At 58.4% G+C, this 15,115-nt stretch overlaps 2 protein-coding genes, 1 long non-coding RNA gene and 1 other non-coding gene across 7 annotated transcripts in view; 3 read left to right on the top strand and 1 right to left on the bottom strand.

The window, feature by feature from the left end:
- Positions 1 to 3,054, top strand: part of AARS1 (alanyl-tRNA synthetase 1) — a 28,654-nt gene extending 25,600 nt beyond the window's left edge. For all 3 annotated transcript variants that reach the window (XM_059153310.1, XM_059153309.1, XM_059153311.1), the window contains 5 exons: positions 666 to 779; positions 1,313 to 1,432; positions 1,526 to 1,612; positions 2,013 to 2,126; positions 2,510 to 3,054. In XM_059153310.1, coding sequence (XP_059009293.1) covers positions 666 to 779; positions 1,313 to 1,432; positions 1,526 to 1,612; positions 2,013 to 2,126; positions 2,510 to 2,695 — 621 coding nt within the window. In that variant the 3' untranslated portion in view covers positions 2,696 to 3,054. The remainder of the gene's footprint in view (positions 1 to 665; positions 780 to 1,312; positions 1,433 to 1,525; positions 1,613 to 2,012; positions 2,127 to 2,509) is intronic.
- A 1,103-nt stretch (positions 3,055 to 4,157) lies between these two features.
- EXOSC6 (exosome component 6) lies at positions 4,158 to 5,553 on the top strand. Its single transcript, XM_059153315.1, has one exon. It carries the CDS (start codon positions 4,274 to 4,276, stop codon positions 5,090 to 5,092), a length of 819 nt encoding a protein of 272 aa, XP_059009298.1. The 5' UTR covers positions 4,158 to 4,273; the 3' UTR covers positions 5,093 to 5,553.
- A 1,007-nt stretch (positions 5,554 to 6,560) lies between these two features.
- LOC131818671 (uncharacterized) lies at positions 6,561 to 10,493 on the bottom strand. Of its 2 annotated transcripts, XR_009348908.1 has the most exons (6): positions 10,333 to 10,493; positions 9,139 to 9,192; positions 8,914 to 9,059; positions 8,618 to 8,767; positions 8,148 to 8,290; positions 6,561 to 7,271 (listed from the first exon to the last, which is right to left on the bottom strand). It is a non-coding gene; the product is annotated as an uncharacterized LOC131818671 (long non-coding RNA). The 2 variants fall into 2 exon arrangements; XR_009348907.1 differs by lacking the exon at positions 9,139 to 9,192.
- Positions 10,494 to 10,521: 28 nt separating this feature from the next.
- Positions 10,522 to 10,592, top strand: TRNAG-GCC (transfer RNA glycine (anticodon GCC)). Its single transcript has one exon. It is a non-coding gene; the product is annotated as a tRNA-Gly (tRNA).
- Positions 10,593 to 15,115: the final 4,523 nt, after the last annotated feature.

The following is a 15,115-nucleotide window of genomic DNA, read 5'->3' as shown; positions in this document are numbered from 1 at the left end:
GCTGGTTTGTGGCTTATGGGAACAAGGCAGGAGTCGTGCAATCTGAGTCTATAGTGTAGACGGTTCCATAGATGCTGTGCTCAGAATTGGAAGTACAGTGCTACCCCCAAACTGTCCTTCAGTGACCCCCACGTGGCAAAAGAGAGCCACCACTGTGCAGAACTGCCTAACTGCTGGCTTTAATCTTTAAAAATATACGTAAATTCTGCTGTTTATTCCATCATCTGTCGGCGTCTAGGAGGGTAAGCCATAATTTGGCTGTAGCTTCCAGTGCCCCAGCACTCACTCACATCTCTCCAAGGGTACATGCCTAGTTTGAGATGTACAGTGCACGGGGATGGTTGCCCGAGGGGTGGGGACTGTACCTGCGGCCTGAGGTGTGCTGAGGCTTGAAGATCGGTTCTTGTGTTGGGGTGAGAAGGGTTCCTGACTCGGAAGTTTTTGGTTCTCCCCTAAGCCTGAGGTGGTACAGTCTTTGTGCTAGTCAGGTACGAGGGCGCCCTTCCTGGGGCCTGAGGCTGCCAGCACTTGGTCCCTAAAGAACGAGAAACTTCTGCCATGTTGGGGGCGTGTTGTTCCGGAGCTTGCCATCAGTGCGCCCGCAGTTTACCGGTAGTGAAGCTGAAGGTTACCGCACGGGGGTTTACAACTCTGCCCCTCTCCAGGCCCTCAGGAAAGCAGAGAGCTTGAAGAACTCTCTCTCGGTCATGGAGGCCAAAGTGAAGGCTCAGACTGCGCCAAATAAGGACGTGCAGAGGGAGATCGCTGACCTTGGTGAGGTAGGGGCTGTCTCCCTCCTTAGGCCCCGCTGAGGGCTGGATGCATCGGATGCTCCTGTAGAAGCCTCAGGTCCTGGTTCTCAGTGCAGTGGTCCCACAGGGGTCTTGGTGGATCCTGGCCTGTGGACCCCCGGAATCCGCTAGCTGCCCCACTGCCAACGGCAGGGCCCATTCTCAGCACTAGGGGGAGTTGAGGGAGTTGGGAGGAGGGGTGCCCACTGTTCCCAGGCCGCCTCATGTCTGTTATGTGGAGGCTTCCTGTGAGCCTGTCACAGTCTATATTCACTGCCTGGTGGGGACCAGCTCTCTGTGTCTGCCCCTTTCCCCACTCGCCCTACTCGGTACGGCACCAGTAGTTGCTCACAGAGTGACTTGTCTCTAGGCTAGTGGATACCTTTTTGTTTTTTCTTTCCTCCTGGATATGAGTCAGGGAAGACTGTGGTGTTCAGAGCCAGAAGGGTGGGCTGGTCTTGGGCCTCACATCTTAGCTCCTTGTGGTCTGGACTCCAGTGGTATTGTGGTTCTGGTTCCAGGCCCTGGCCACTGCAGTCATCCCCCAGTGGCAGAAGGATGAATTCCGGGAGAATCTCAAATCCCTGAAGAAGATCATGGATGACCTAGACCGGGCTAGCAAAGCCGATGTTCAGAAGCGCGTGAGTCCTGCCGTGCTGGTGGGTGGATGGGAGACTGTGTGGACAGCGGTCTGGGCCTTTGACCTGAGCCCTCTCCTCTGGATTTCCTTGCAGGTGTTGGAGAAGACAAAGCAGCTCATCGACAGCAACCCCAACCAGCCCCTTGTCATCTTGGAGATGGAGAGCGGCGCCTCGGCCAAGGCAAGGGGCTGGGACGCCACGCGCTGCTCTGTGCCTGTCCAGTACTTGTCTCCTCTCGGGGGATCAGCCCTCTGGTGTCTGAATTGTGAGCTTTGTGGCTCTTCATGGAATGGTGGCCTGAGGGCCCGCTCTCTGGGATTGAGGTTAGGTTGCGCCATGGAGAGATCCGGTGACTGGAGAGCTCCAGCTCCTTGGGATGGAAGGCGAACCTCAGAGCTGGAGGGTGGGCAGAGCCTTGTGCTTGGGTTCTCCTCCCCGTACAGTCTCCTGGGACCAGCACCTGCTCTGAGAGAGGGGGGCACAGGGGATGCTCTGAGAACTGGGCTCTGCAGACTCGCTGTACAGTGGAGAGCTTGGCTCCCTGTCCCTAGGCCTGGCCTGACAGCAGGTTTTCCTACAGGCCCTGAATGAAGCCTTGAAGCTCTTCAAGACACATTCCCCTCAGACCTCTGCCATGCTCTTCACAGTGGACAATGAAGCTGGCAAGATCACGTGCCTGTGTCAAGTCCCCCAGGTCAGAACACCCTGCAGCCCTGTGCCGGCGGGGAATGGTGTTGGAAGCTTGGCTCTTCTCACGGTTGTTTGCCAAGACCCTTGTGTGCGTGTGCCACCAGTTAGAAACAGCCGTCCTCCTGGCCCTTGTTTGTCACCTCCTCCAGCACCCCTACCCTCAGGCCGTCTCCTCGGGGAACACGTTCCACTGTGCTGACACCTGGCCTGGCAACTCCTCACCTGGGCTGGGCACCAGCTGTAGGATCCGTCTCAGCCCTGGCAGCCGCACCCGGAAGGGCGGGGGTCGGGCTCAGGGGTTCCCCCATCCTTTTTCATTTCCTCCCCTCTCCATGTCTTCCTCAGTCCCGTCTTCTGTCCTGACTCCCACTTCTTTCTGTTTTCCAGAATGCAGCCAACCGGGGCCTGAAAGCCAGTGAGTGGGTGCAGCAGGTGTCCGGCCTGATGGACGGCAAGGGTGGTGGCAAAGATGTGTCAGCTCAGGCCACAGGCAAGAATGTGGGCTGCCTGCAGGAGGCGCTGGAGCTGGCCACTTCCTTTGCGCAGCTCCGCCTGGGAGATGTGAAGAACTGAGGGGGAGGGGAAGCTTCCAGTGGGAGGCATCCTTCCTTCACCCAACGGATCCGTCCAGCCAGCTCTCCATCTGCCACGAGGACATTGGGATCTTGGGACCTTTAAACAGCCCTGTCTGCTCCTAACCCAGCAGTAACAAACTCACTCACCTGGGAGCTGGCCTGTGACTCCTGGCCCACGTTACATTTCTGCCCTGAGCCCTACACACCAGCACCATCCGTCTGAAACCACTACCCCAGGATTGCTATTTATCACTGTCCTGCTCGTGTCTGTAGATAGAGTTCCTTGTGGGCCTGAGGGTCTGGGTCCACAGGGAGGGGTCCTTTGTGCTGCAGAGAATAAAAGGACTATGTGCAATACCTGATGATGCCATGTGATCTCGTAACCGCCCGCCTCCCCGGAGCCCCTGTGTAGCAGCCTGCAGCTCCAGCTGGCTTCTGGCTCTGGTCCTCACCAAGTCCAGCCCCAGACTCCTGAACTTGGGGAATGGCTGCTGGGAGGAGGTGGCCCATAGAATGGGGAGTTGAGGGTGAGATGAGAGAGATTAATCATTGAATAGAAGATGGGTCATGGGGTTACTGGAAGCAGTTCATTGAAGAAGTCCACTTCTTCCCTTCCCTTTTGATGAGTCGGGGGTGAGACCAAAGGTTTTCTCTGGTATGGGACAAACTTAAGGTGCATTAGTTGCCTGCCCCCATCCCTCTGAGCCAAAGATGGACCGTGAGGATTGGGACCTGCCTGGTCCTGAATCCTTCACTCAGGTCTGAAGACAGCTGGGCTTGGAAACTGTGTACAGGGGAGGTTAAAGGTAAAGGTACTGGTTGCTTGTGCTGGCTCTGGCTGATTCCATGTTCCCTGGGTATAACAGGTGGCTATGGGGCCCTGGTTCACTTAGGTCTGCTGACACGTTAGGAGGGGGAAAGCGGGTCTATGGTGGAAGAAGCAGTGAGGCTAGCTGTCACCAGGGGCTGTCCTTGGGGTGAGAAGCGCTGAGGGTGAGGGTGCTGAGGACCTGGCTTCACCAAGCACATGCGAGGTGAGGACTCCCGTGGGTACAAAGAGTACACAATCCAGTGTGTACTCTCCGTACACAATCCAGTGTGTACTCTCCGTTCCATCAACAAGCACGATGCCAGCCAGGGCACTGAGGATGGGAAGAATGACCAAGACAAAAAGCCAGCCCTCTTGGGGAAGTCCTAGGGAAACACGTAGGAGAGTCACACAAACAAGTGCAAGATAAAAATAATCACAACCTTCACAAGTGAAAGGACGAAGACGTACACCCTGGGACTGCTCGGGCCCGAGAGGCTAGAGGCCAGCCAGGCCGGACGGGGTCCCACTCCTGCAGGCCTGCCCCCGCTGTCTATCCATTTGTCCATCCAGATCCCGGGGCCCTTGAAGCGGCCTCGGGGATTGGCCGCGCTCGGGATTCTCCCTCCAGGACGGCAGGGGGCGGTGCGGCGCCGCACGCCGCTATCCCGACAGCCCTCGCGCGGGCGCGCGGCTTTAAGCGGGCGGAAGAACCCGCGTGCGAGGCCGGGACGGCGGGCGGAAGCGGCTCGCACGGTAGGCGCAGCCATGCCCGGGGACCACCGCCGCATCCGCGGGCCCGAGGAGTCGCAGCCGCCGCAGCTGTACGCGGCCGACGAGGATGAGGCGCCCGCCGCCCGCGACCCGACGCGGCTGCGGCCCGTGTACGCGCGCGCCGGGCTGCTGAGCCAGGCCAAGGGCTCGGCCTACCTGGAGGCGGGAGGCACCAAGGTGCTGTGCGCCGTGTCCGGCCCGCGCCAGGCCGAGGGCAGCGAGCGCGGCGGCGGCCCGGCCGGAGCGGGCGGCGAGGCCCCGGCCGCCCTGCGCGGCCGCCTGCTCTGCGATTTCCGCCGCGCGCCCTTCGCGGGCCGCCGGCGCCGCGCGCCCCCGGGCGGCGGGGAGGAGCGCGAGCTGGCGCTGGCCCTGCAGGAGGCGCTGGAGCCGGCGGTGCGCCTGGGCCGCTACCCGCGCGCGCAGCTCGAGGTGTCGGCGCTGCTGCTCGAGGACGGCGGCTCGGCGCTGGCCGCCGCGCTCACCGCCGCCGCGCTCGCCCTGGCCGACGCGGGCGTCGAGATGTACGACCTGGTGGTGGGCTGCGGCCTGAGCCGCACGCCGGAGCCGGCGCCCACCTGGCTGCTGGATCCCACGCGACTCGAGGAGGAGCACGCCGCCGCCGGCCTCACCGTGGCGCTCATGCCGGTGCTCAACCAGGTGGCCGGGCTGCTGGGCAGCGGGGAGGGCGGCCCAACCGAGAGCTGGGCCGAGGCAGTGCGTCTGGGCCTGGAGGGCTGCCAGCGCCTCTACCCCGTCTTGCAGCAGTGCTTGGTGCGGGCTGCGCGCCGGAGGGGCGCCGCCGCGCCGTCCTGAACCAGAAGCCCGAGCCACGACGGACGGCGAGGACCTAGCTGCCGCCGCCCTCCGAAGGACCCGTGCCCTCAGCTTCCAGACTGAGCGGAGCTGAGAATTCGGAGGGCCAGGGCGGGTCTGAGGCGGCGTGCACAGAACCGATGCCCTGGACAGCCGTGTTGGAACGGATTTCTTACACACTGCCATTAAAGAAACTTTTCTGCTTGAGCTGGTGCTTCCCAGCTACGACCCAGTTGAAGACACTTGCTAATGCGGCCTGACTCCCGAGTTGGAAAGGACTTTTCAGGCGGACTTGCCTGGAAAACTGGCCTTGGAGCTTTTGTCTTGTAAGGGATGGACCCTATGCAGGCCAGCTGGTGACTCCCTTCTGTAGAACTGGTCTGCTCTTGAGAGAATGGACAAGAGGGCTGGGCCTTCTCATTTATATTTGAGCTAAAACAAACTCCTTTGTATCTGGAAAAGTCTTCTATTGTGGTTCTTCTCAGTAGTGAATTTAAAGGAGCAAGGCTCTTTTGGACAAATAATGGACCCTTGGTATCAGGGCTTGGGACCTCATTGTCTTGAATGTGCCCTGTTCCTTAGACCAACATAAGTAGAAGAGACGGGCTGAAACTGAAAGTTCCGGGGGCTGGTGTGGGCAATGTGCCTTGGAGGAGGAGAACCTGCCCCTTGAGTATCAGAGTTGGCCATTGGTGAGGTGTGACAAGAGTAGGGAGGGTTGTATGGGCCCAGGAGCACTCTGGGTGTTCTCTCCAGCCTCTGGTTTGGTGCTCGGCCAGACCCCAACTCGGTTGGGTCCCTGGAAGGGGTTTGGTCCTGGGTGGAAGCTAGAGGCCTCCTCCACTACTGGTAAGAAGAAGTGGGGGTCCAAGCTGGCTTGCTTTCTTTTTTTTCCTTTTTTTTTCTTTTTGAGATTTATTAATTTAGAGAAAGTGCATGCAAGGGGGTCAGGGGTGTGGCAGAAGAGAAAATCCCACAGACTCCATTCTGAGCACGGAGCCTGATGCAGGGCGTGAACTTAGTGACCTTGAGATCAGGACCTGAGCTATAATCACGAGTCCGACGTCTAACCTACTCAGCCACCCAGGCGCCCCACCCGGCTGGGTTTATTATTTGGGGCCCGTGATCCAGTCTTGGCTCCTGGGGGAGGGTATATGAACTTCTAGGAGATAAGAGCTTCTGGGTGTTGGGAAACCAGGTACAGCCTGGCCATTATTCCATGTGGTGGAGATGGTCTGAGTGACCACAAGAGTGGGCTCTTCTGTGTGGCTGCTGAGCCCAGTGGGTTTATGCCCAAGTCTGAATAGGAAGAAGGCAGGCAGCCTGGTCCCCTTTGTGTGCCCTGGCTTAGGAGGAGCTTCTGAACTTGTGTGACTCAGGGGCCTGCTCAGCTTCTCCAGGAAGGCCTGACCTCAGGGAGCCCCAGGACCAGAATAAGCCTTGGAGACCACACCAAAGAACCCCTGGCCAAGGGAAAAGAAATACAAATTTTATTTCTGCCCTTTTGACATAATAGTATTTCCAGAGCCAATCTGAAGTACATAGTATCACACCAGCAAGAGACAAGATAGAAATAGGATGTGAAAATGATACCCCTATTCTGAAGGATGGCTTTATAGGGTAGGTGAGGAGTCTGGAACTAGAGGGGGCTTTGTGGGGGCGCACGCTGAGGAACTTAAAGTTCCCTTTCAGACTGGAAGGGGGACTGTAGGCACATGAGTTTCCTGGGCACCACTGGCTGGCCGCTGCGGGACGCGCCACACTGGGAACCGGCAGGGGGATGGGAAGAGCAGCCAGCGCAGTACCTGCTGTCCCCGGGAGCTGACGTGTGTCCAAGGGGGGACTGGGCAGCTGCCCCTTGCAAGACGGCCTCAGCTTCGTGAGCGCAGTGAGCTTGTGCTAAGGCAGTTGCAGGACTCCCTCTTGGCCCCTATCATCTGGAAACGACCTCCAAAGCAAAAGCCACCATTAATGGGGGAGGCTTCCTGGCGGGTCTGGCTGAGCCTTGCTTCCACTTTCACTGTGCTCATTCTAGAACAGGTGCCTCTGGCGGCACAGTCTCCTTCGAGAGGCTTTCAGGAATCCACACGAGGCAAGCAAAGGAGCCACTTGGGAAGGAGCCCGGAGGGGTTCCACCCTTCTACTGGCTGCCCTCCAGGTCTGATGCATGGTTCTTCCCCTGTAGGAAAAACAGAAGCAGGACTCTGGCCAGGAGGGCTGAGAGACATGGAATGCCTAAGAAATAGGCCTGCCTGCTAACCTCTTCCCTCAGCCCCATGTCTCTTTCTCGGCAGCTTCGGCAGCTCAGGGCCACTCCGGATTCTTCCTGAGGCCTAGAAACCCAGAACCACCAAAGTAGCCCCTTCCTGTAGGCCTGGGCAGTGGGAAGGGCCCTTCAGAGCTCAGAGGTCCAGGGGACAGGGCCAGATAGGTGGAGGCAGGAAGCATCGTTACTGCCAGCCCCTCAGCATCCCAGACCTTGCGGAGATAGCCCCAACAAACATGGGGCTTGGCCTGCTGCAGGGACCTCCAATCAGGGAGCAGGACATGGTAAGACAGGAACATTCGGGCCCTTTAATGCTACCCAGAGGGCTGTTATCAGATCCAGGTTCTGATGGTCTCCTTCCAATGACGTCCAAGTGCCACAGCTCCCCCGGGGAGCATGGTACCCCACAAGATGTGGGGGCAGGGCAGGAAAAAAGGCAGAAATGGGTTTTAACTGGTTCCAGGCCCTCAGACAAGGGGTCTGGGGCCATGAGGCATACCTATGACACGGTGTAGTGCTCAAAGCCCGCCCCCCAGCTTCCAGGAGAGGGTGCTATGTCAGGCCACAAGCAGCCCCTAGTGCCCTGAGTTCACCCAGCCCGAGTTGAGAAGGGAAAACAAGCAGTACAGGCCCCATCTCCTGGGGGTCGCATGGGGCACCTGTCCCAGGTCTCCTCTCAACCCCCACTGTAGGCGCCTCAGGGACGTATGTCTCCCCCTTGTTCACAGGGAGGCCACAAGGAGCCAAATGCAAGGAGGTGAGGATGAGGGGAAGTGCCGCGCCACTCACCGCCTCCTCCGGGTCTGCGCTCTCCTCATCGCTGTCTGATTCCGGATGGGCGCTCTGGCCCCTGAGCTCCTGCTGGGGGTCAGTGATTCTGCATGAGGAACCCTTACTGCCTGGGCCCTTGGTTTCTTCACTGTCCTCTGACCCTGTGCAGGGAGAGTCACCAGTTAATGGCCAGGTTGGGAGGCCCCAGCTGATCTCAGAGAGGCTCCCTTGGTGCCCAGCCCTGATCAAGGGTGCCTAGGGCTTGAAAGGACAGGATGGGGAGGGGCTGGGACACTGCTCTGCCTCCAGAGAGCTGGAGAGTGGATGGGAGGGTGGGGGTCGGGGAGGCTCACAGAACAACCTAGAAGCCACAGGCCTTCCAGCCATAGGAACAACCAGTGGGAGTGGGGGGAAGGAAGGCAGGAAGGAGCCCCGCAGAGGGAAAGCCTCGGGGCACGATCCAAGCCGCGGGAAAAGCTGGAGCTCACTGGGAATGTGGCCTGGGTCCACAGTTGGTGTTCCACCCGGAAGCTGGTCCCTCTGCTGGTCCATGCATTCCAGATTCTCCAGGAGACGGTCCACCTGGGCTTTGATCTGGCTCAGCTCGCCCCTGATGGAGTGCAGCTCCTCAGTCTGGACTGTTTGGAGAGGGGCCAGAGCTGATGCCCACCAGGCCGGGAGGACAGAGGACTCTGCTGCCTGGGCTCCCCCGCCTGCCCTCAATGCTGAGGTCCGCCCAGCTCTTCCCTAGCCTTGCAGGTGAGGGCTGTCCCCCCTCACTCACGCTTTATCTGCTCTCGGGGCAGGTGGCTCTTTCTGGTGCCCTTGTGGGGACTGAAGCTGCTCTTGACCCCCAAGCCCACCTGGGTCCTCCGGATCTTGACAGGCACACGATGGATGAGCGGAGGGATCCTTTGGTACTCATACACCCTACCGGCACAGAACAGAGGGAGTCAGGCCAAGCAGCCCACCCGTTTACCCAGAGGACCGAGGGTTAAGACTCACTGACCTGTAGGGGACACCTTCCCTGTATAGCTTGTAGCCCAGGCCATAGTTATTCCTGCTGCAACAGAGACAAATGGAGACGGGCTCTCTCTCCATGGCCAGAGTCCTCGCCTAGACCCCAGTTTAGCTTGAAGAAACTGAGGCATGCAGGTTTTCCTTAGAACCCCAGGATTTTCCACCAAAAGAGCCCTGAGGGACTTAACCAAGGTCATTTTGGGGAACCACAGCTTCCCCATGTCTGGCCTCTGACAAGGGTCACGTTCCAGGTGACGGGGGAGACAATTGCCTGCAGCCTTCTGGCCAGCCAGACAGGGGCCCTCCAAAGGTTCCTCTGCCTGCCCCAGGAACAGCTGACGTTCTGGAACTTAAGTCTGGCAAAGGATGAAAGGGAGGAGTGAAGTCAGGGCCCAAAGCCACGGTGGTGGCGTGAGAGCCCTTAATCCTTGCGTGGGGATGGCCAGGATGCAACCCAGCTCTGGCAGAGCCAGCCAGGCAGTCGTAAGGGCTGTGGCCAGGCCACCTTCCTCTTTGCTCTACGCCTGCGGAGAGAGAGGAGTTTGGAAGGTCCCAGACTCTCACTGCCTGTGTCTCCGGTGTCCTAAGATCTCCAGGGAGCCAACTGTTGCCTAGGAGGGATGGGGAGATGGGTACAAAGGGACAGCTGGGTCGCGGCCTAGGCAGCGATGCTCTGTGGGGACACAGCTGCAGGAGCCCCTGCGCCTGGAGCCGGAGGCGTGACGAGGGGAGGGGATGTGAGCGGGGGCAGCACAGTTTCTAAAACAAATTTCAGGTGCTGTGCGCCCACGACCCCAGCTCAGGCCCAGCCCACGAGGGGCGAGGCCAATAGAGCCACCAGGTCGGAATGGGGGACGTTCAGGGGACCCCTTCCCTTTCATCCTGGCTCCCCCCCCCCCCAGGCCTGTGGGTGCGAGTTCCGACCACCCCCGCCCCTGCTTTCTGGCATCAGGGGGTCTGGAGGGGCGGCCTGGAAGCGGCAGAGATGCTGATTCCGGTGGTGGAAGGCCCGCCTTTGGAGGAAGGAAAGCGTCGGGAGAGGCGCACCCAGCCCCCGGGGGTCGCGGTAGGGGCGGGGGGGTCCCCGGCGGGGTGCCAGAAACCGGCAGCCCGGCGGCGAGGGGCGGGGGCGGGGAGCGGGGGAGGGGTTGCTAGCGGGCGGGGCTTGGGGGCTAGGGCCAACCTGAAGCTGGTGCGTCTCAGCTGGGCGCCACTGCTCCGAGAGAATTTTCACTGGCCCGGATCCCCTTAGGTTGGCCGGCGGGTCCCCCGACCCACCCCCTAGACAGGCCGGAAACCTCGGCGGAGCGCAGAGGCGGAGGCGGCCTCTATGGACCCTCTGGATCTCTGTGGCAGCATCTCTGTCAGTGCAGCATTGGTGGTTCAGTGGTAGAATTCTCGCCTGCCACGCGGGAGGCCCGGGTTCGATTCCCGGCCAATGCAGACCCTTCTAATTTTCTTTTTATCCCCCCCCCGGCACCCTCCACCCCGCATTTTTCCCTAAAATGACATTTTGAAGTAGTTACGAATGGATGGTACAGGAATGGTGCTTCACTGACTGCTTAGCACAGACTTGAGAGCTCCCGAGTGGAGACGGGGCAGGATCGGTTTGGGACTTAGGGTCAGGCTGCAGGCAGAGGGTCCCCCTGGGCCTAAGGAAGGGGGGGGGGGTCCTGCTTCTCATCCTCATTCCACGGCACCCCACCCCCTCAGCAATCAGCCTCGGCTGAAGCCTGCGCCCTGATCCTGTGGCCTTGCCTCTCGCCCGCCCTGGACTTGACGCGTTCTCACGGGGAGGACATCCCGCAGTTCAGCGGCCACCAGAACCCCATCCCCACCCTGCCCTTCCTCTGGGCACTATCCCAGGGCCCCAAGCCACAGCCACTACTGCCCACCCACAAAAGGCTTCATCCTCCCTCCTGGAGTGCCCCCTGGGGACAGAGCATTATGAAACCCCTAGAGTCTCCCACAAGACACAATCTAGCCAACAGAGCGCGTAGGCAGCTCCCTATCACTGAAGACAGGCCAAGTTCAAAAACCGCTCATTACCCAGCACCAGACACCTGCTCATCCGCCCAAAACAAAAGCAGTGGCAAAACCACCCACACTGGCACACTCACAGGGTGACACACACGCCCAGGCGGGTGCTGGCAGGGAGAGGTTGGCCCTCTTCTTTTTTTTTTTTTTTTTTTTTTTTTTTTTTTTTTTTTTTTTTTTTTTAAGATTTTATTTATTTGACACAGAGAGAGAAATCACAAGTAGGCAGAGAGGCAGGCAGAGAGAGAGAGGGGAGGAAGCAGGCTCCCTGCGGAGCAGAGAGCCCGACGTGGGGCTCGATCCCAGGATCCTGGGATCATGACCTGAGCCGAAGGCAGAGGCTTTAACCCACTGAGCCACCCAGGGGCCCTCTTCTATGTCAAGGTCAAGCTGAAGGTGCAGAGACTTCTGGGAGCAGCGCCCAGCCCATCCCTGCCATCTCCTTTCCGGGAAGACGAGGCAGGGCGAAACCCAGAAGGCACAGGGCATTTACACAGCATGGTTCCTAACAGCAAACCCCTGGCCCACAGCCTCTTCCACCACAAGGTGGGAACCCCCCACCCACCCCCACTGCTCACAGGAGGGCCAGGAGCTGAGCGAGGCCACCATAGATGCCCAGCTCAGGGACACGCTTGCCTTGTGCAGGTGAAAATGGCACGCGGGCTGGCAAAATGTGGGGCGCTCCTTTCTGAAAATGTTTCAAGAGTTCTTAACATTTTCTTTAAGGTTCCCAAGTTAGGGACAAGGTTTCGTCCAGGCCATGTTCCCATTTGTGACTTCCCAAACATCTCTAGCTGGAAGAATCCCCCAGGCCCCAGGCAGGTGGGACTCTCCGGGGAGGACCCACTCGCCCCGGCTCCAGGTGGGAGAAGGGGTACCCAGCCTCTGTCAGCAGGATGGTGCTGGGTGACATCAGTGATGAAGGCCCTGGGAATGAACGGTGTCATCTCCCTCAGTTTACAGACAAAACCCGAGGCCAAGGGAGAAGAGACTTGCAGGTGCCACAGTGAGTAGGCAGAGCTGGCCTCCTGGGGATCTTTTGATCTCAAGGGAACCCAGAGCATTGGACAAGACAGCCAGTGACCTGCTTCCCCTGCAGGCTGCAGGCAGCCCCAGACAGACTCACCAGGCTGTGCCCTGATGCCTCTTCTCGCCCTGCTGGGCAGGGCCCGGCCTGGCCTCTCCAGCCATGGTGAAGTCTGAAGAGAGAACAGGAGAGAAGGTCAGAGCCTGAGGAGGGGGGTGCTGCATTGAAAGGGCCCAAGTGCACACAGGCCCCCCTGGCATCCAGGCTCGCCCTTCCCTGCTCCTCCGCTCCGAAGCCCTGGGTACGGCTCCGTAAGAGGCCGTGAGGCAGAGCACCGCCCTGGCACTGGGCAGCCCTGTCTGAGCTCCTTCCACCCCAAACCCACGATGGGATCCACCCCATCGCCCGTGCCCTGGAATTGGGGGTGGTACCGTCAGAAGGCCGGAGGGAAAATATCCGTGATCTCTGTGTCCTCTGAACAGACACCTAGCTGGCAGAGTCAATTCTCGAATGTCCTCTTGCTGCCTGTTTTGCCTGCCTGCTGGTGGCCCCCGCGCCCCCGCCTGCGTGATAAGCCCAGGGGGTGGGTGCTGGCCGCGGCAGAGCTGGCCAGGGTGGCTGTGAGTGAGAAGCAAAGCCAGCAGCTGGCCTGGGCTGGGGAATGGACTCCCTGCTGCCTTCTGTCAGAGCGGGAGGTAAGAGTCCACTGAACCCACACAGGGGAGGGCTGAGACACTCAGTGAGGCGGCGTCAGTGCACTGTCACCACAGATTGTCCCGTGTCTGGGCTTCTGTCCTTTGGTGGTTGGTCCCCACTTGAGAGAGCAGTGCTGTGCCCATGGCAGAGAGCGGGGCGCCGGTTCACTGCACACCCCATTCTGTGCTCAGGGCCTGGCACTCAGCAGGCACCCGCTGATGTCCACGGAATATGTAGATGAGAGTCCATTAAATCAATTCTGTTTTTTGTTTGGGGTTTGGATCAGACCCCAGAGTTTCACTGGTGACTTCAGGGCCCCTCCCTGACCCCAATCCCTTTCTTCCTCAATCTGTGATCCCATCATCCGTGGTCCACTGTGGCTGCCCAGACGGAAGCGACTGTGAGCCTTCTTCCCCCTTTCTCCAGACTTCATGCCACATGAGCGCCGAGAGCCCTCACCCAGCCCCTGCTTGCTTCCGGGGAGAACAGGAGACTGGCGACAGTGTCCCCAAGGCACTGACGATCCAGACCTAGTGTTTAATTGGATGAAAGTGGGCAGGTTGTCACCTTGGCTTTTCTTTCTCATCTGTGGTCCTGATTCATCCCCTCAAGGACACATCACACAAATGCCCTGTGTGCCAAGGCAAACACTCACATCTGCATCTTGTCTAGCTTCCTGCATCTTTTCCCTTGGCATATCTTTATACCTGTGGTCACGTTCACATTTGCAATATCCAGAGGGGACAGAAAATCACACCCATGTCTACCACACAGGGCACAGACAGAAATGCCTGCTCTGCCCCAGATAGAAGGCAGAACATTCAGATAAGCTTTCCATTCTATTTGGGTTAAACATCATCTCCTAAAATTGGGAATACTGAGTGAGATGTGATTGCCCAGAAAGGAGAGAATGCAGAAACCTGCAACACCCTCCTGGGGCCTCCATCACAGGACCCAGCTTTGGGTCACATGGGAAAAACCACTCAGTGGCCCCCAGATTGCCAATTATGGGCTAATGATAACAAGGGTGCTAGTGGAATATCTGGGAAGTTCACCATCAATGGCAAACCTTGTCCACATGTGTAATAGGCATCTTCCTGGGCACCTGCCACCTGCAGCCCAGAGCAGATAAGCCTGGGGGCATGGCTTGGCCCCACCCCCACTCAGGGGCTGTATTAGTCAAGATTCTCCAGAGAAACAGAACCAATAGGTGGCATATACAGAAAGAGATTTATTCTAAGGAATTGGCTGACAAGTCTCAAGATCTTTAGTCAGCAAACTAGAGACCCACGAGAGCCAGTGGCATAGTTCCAGTCTGAAGACCAGCAGGTCTGAGACCTAGGAAGAGTCAAAGTTTCAGTTCAAGTCTGAAGGCAGGAAAAAAAAAAACAAAAACAAAAACAAAAATGGGTGTCCCAGCTCAATGGCAGTCAAACAGGAAAAGTTCCCTCTTACTCTTGGGAAGATAAACCTTTCTGTTCTAGTCAAGCCCTCAACTGATTAGATGAGGCCCACCCACACTGGGGAGGGCAATCTGTTTTACTTAGTCAGCCCCTTCAAATGTTGATCTCATCCAAAAACACTTTCACAGACTCACTCCAAATAATGTTTGGCCAAGTCTCTGGCTGACCACCTTGTGGCTGACATTGAAACATAATATTAACTATTATAGGGGCCAAGCATCAGAAACAGGTGAGGTTTTTGCTCCATATTCTTCTCTTACAAAGGGACACCCCCTCTTGCATTCCCCCAGGCTGTGAGTGCCTGATTCATGGAACACAAGTCCAAATTCTCTGCTCAAGGCATGGTTAGAAAACCAGGGAATTTTTATATCTTGCACCTACAAGAATGAGTGAGTGGGAAAACAACTTGATCAATGGCTAGAAAATGACGCCATTGGGTGACCTCATACCCTTGCCTGGTCTCTAACTGGGAAGGAATGGAGAGTGGAGGGCAGAGGCCATCAGAGCGGGGCTCTTCGGGAAGGTGGGAGACTTAAGCACCCCTTACAAACACATGCACCCCGATGGAGCCTCTCTGGTCAGCAGCAGCTGCCTCTTGGTCATTCTGAACATCCCGGAACCAGAAACTTGCTGGCTACTTGCCAAAACCATACCCCTTCCCTGGGCATGTGTGTCGCTGGGGTTTCTTGCCCTCCCTCACGGTTAGTGTGCTGTGGGGCTGAGGGGCGGCCAGCAGCTAGCGT

Source organism: Mustela lutreola, chromosome 16 (genome assembly GCF_030435805.1).
Source record: "Mustela lutreola isolate mMusLut2 chromosome 16, mMusLut2.pri, whole genome shotgun sequence".
NCBI classification, from domain to species: Eukaryota; Metazoa; Chordata; class Mammalia; order Carnivora; family Mustelidae; genus Mustela; species Mustela lutreola.
Note: the sequence above shows the minus strand (reverse complement) of the source record. Positions and strands in the feature narration are given on the sequence as shown.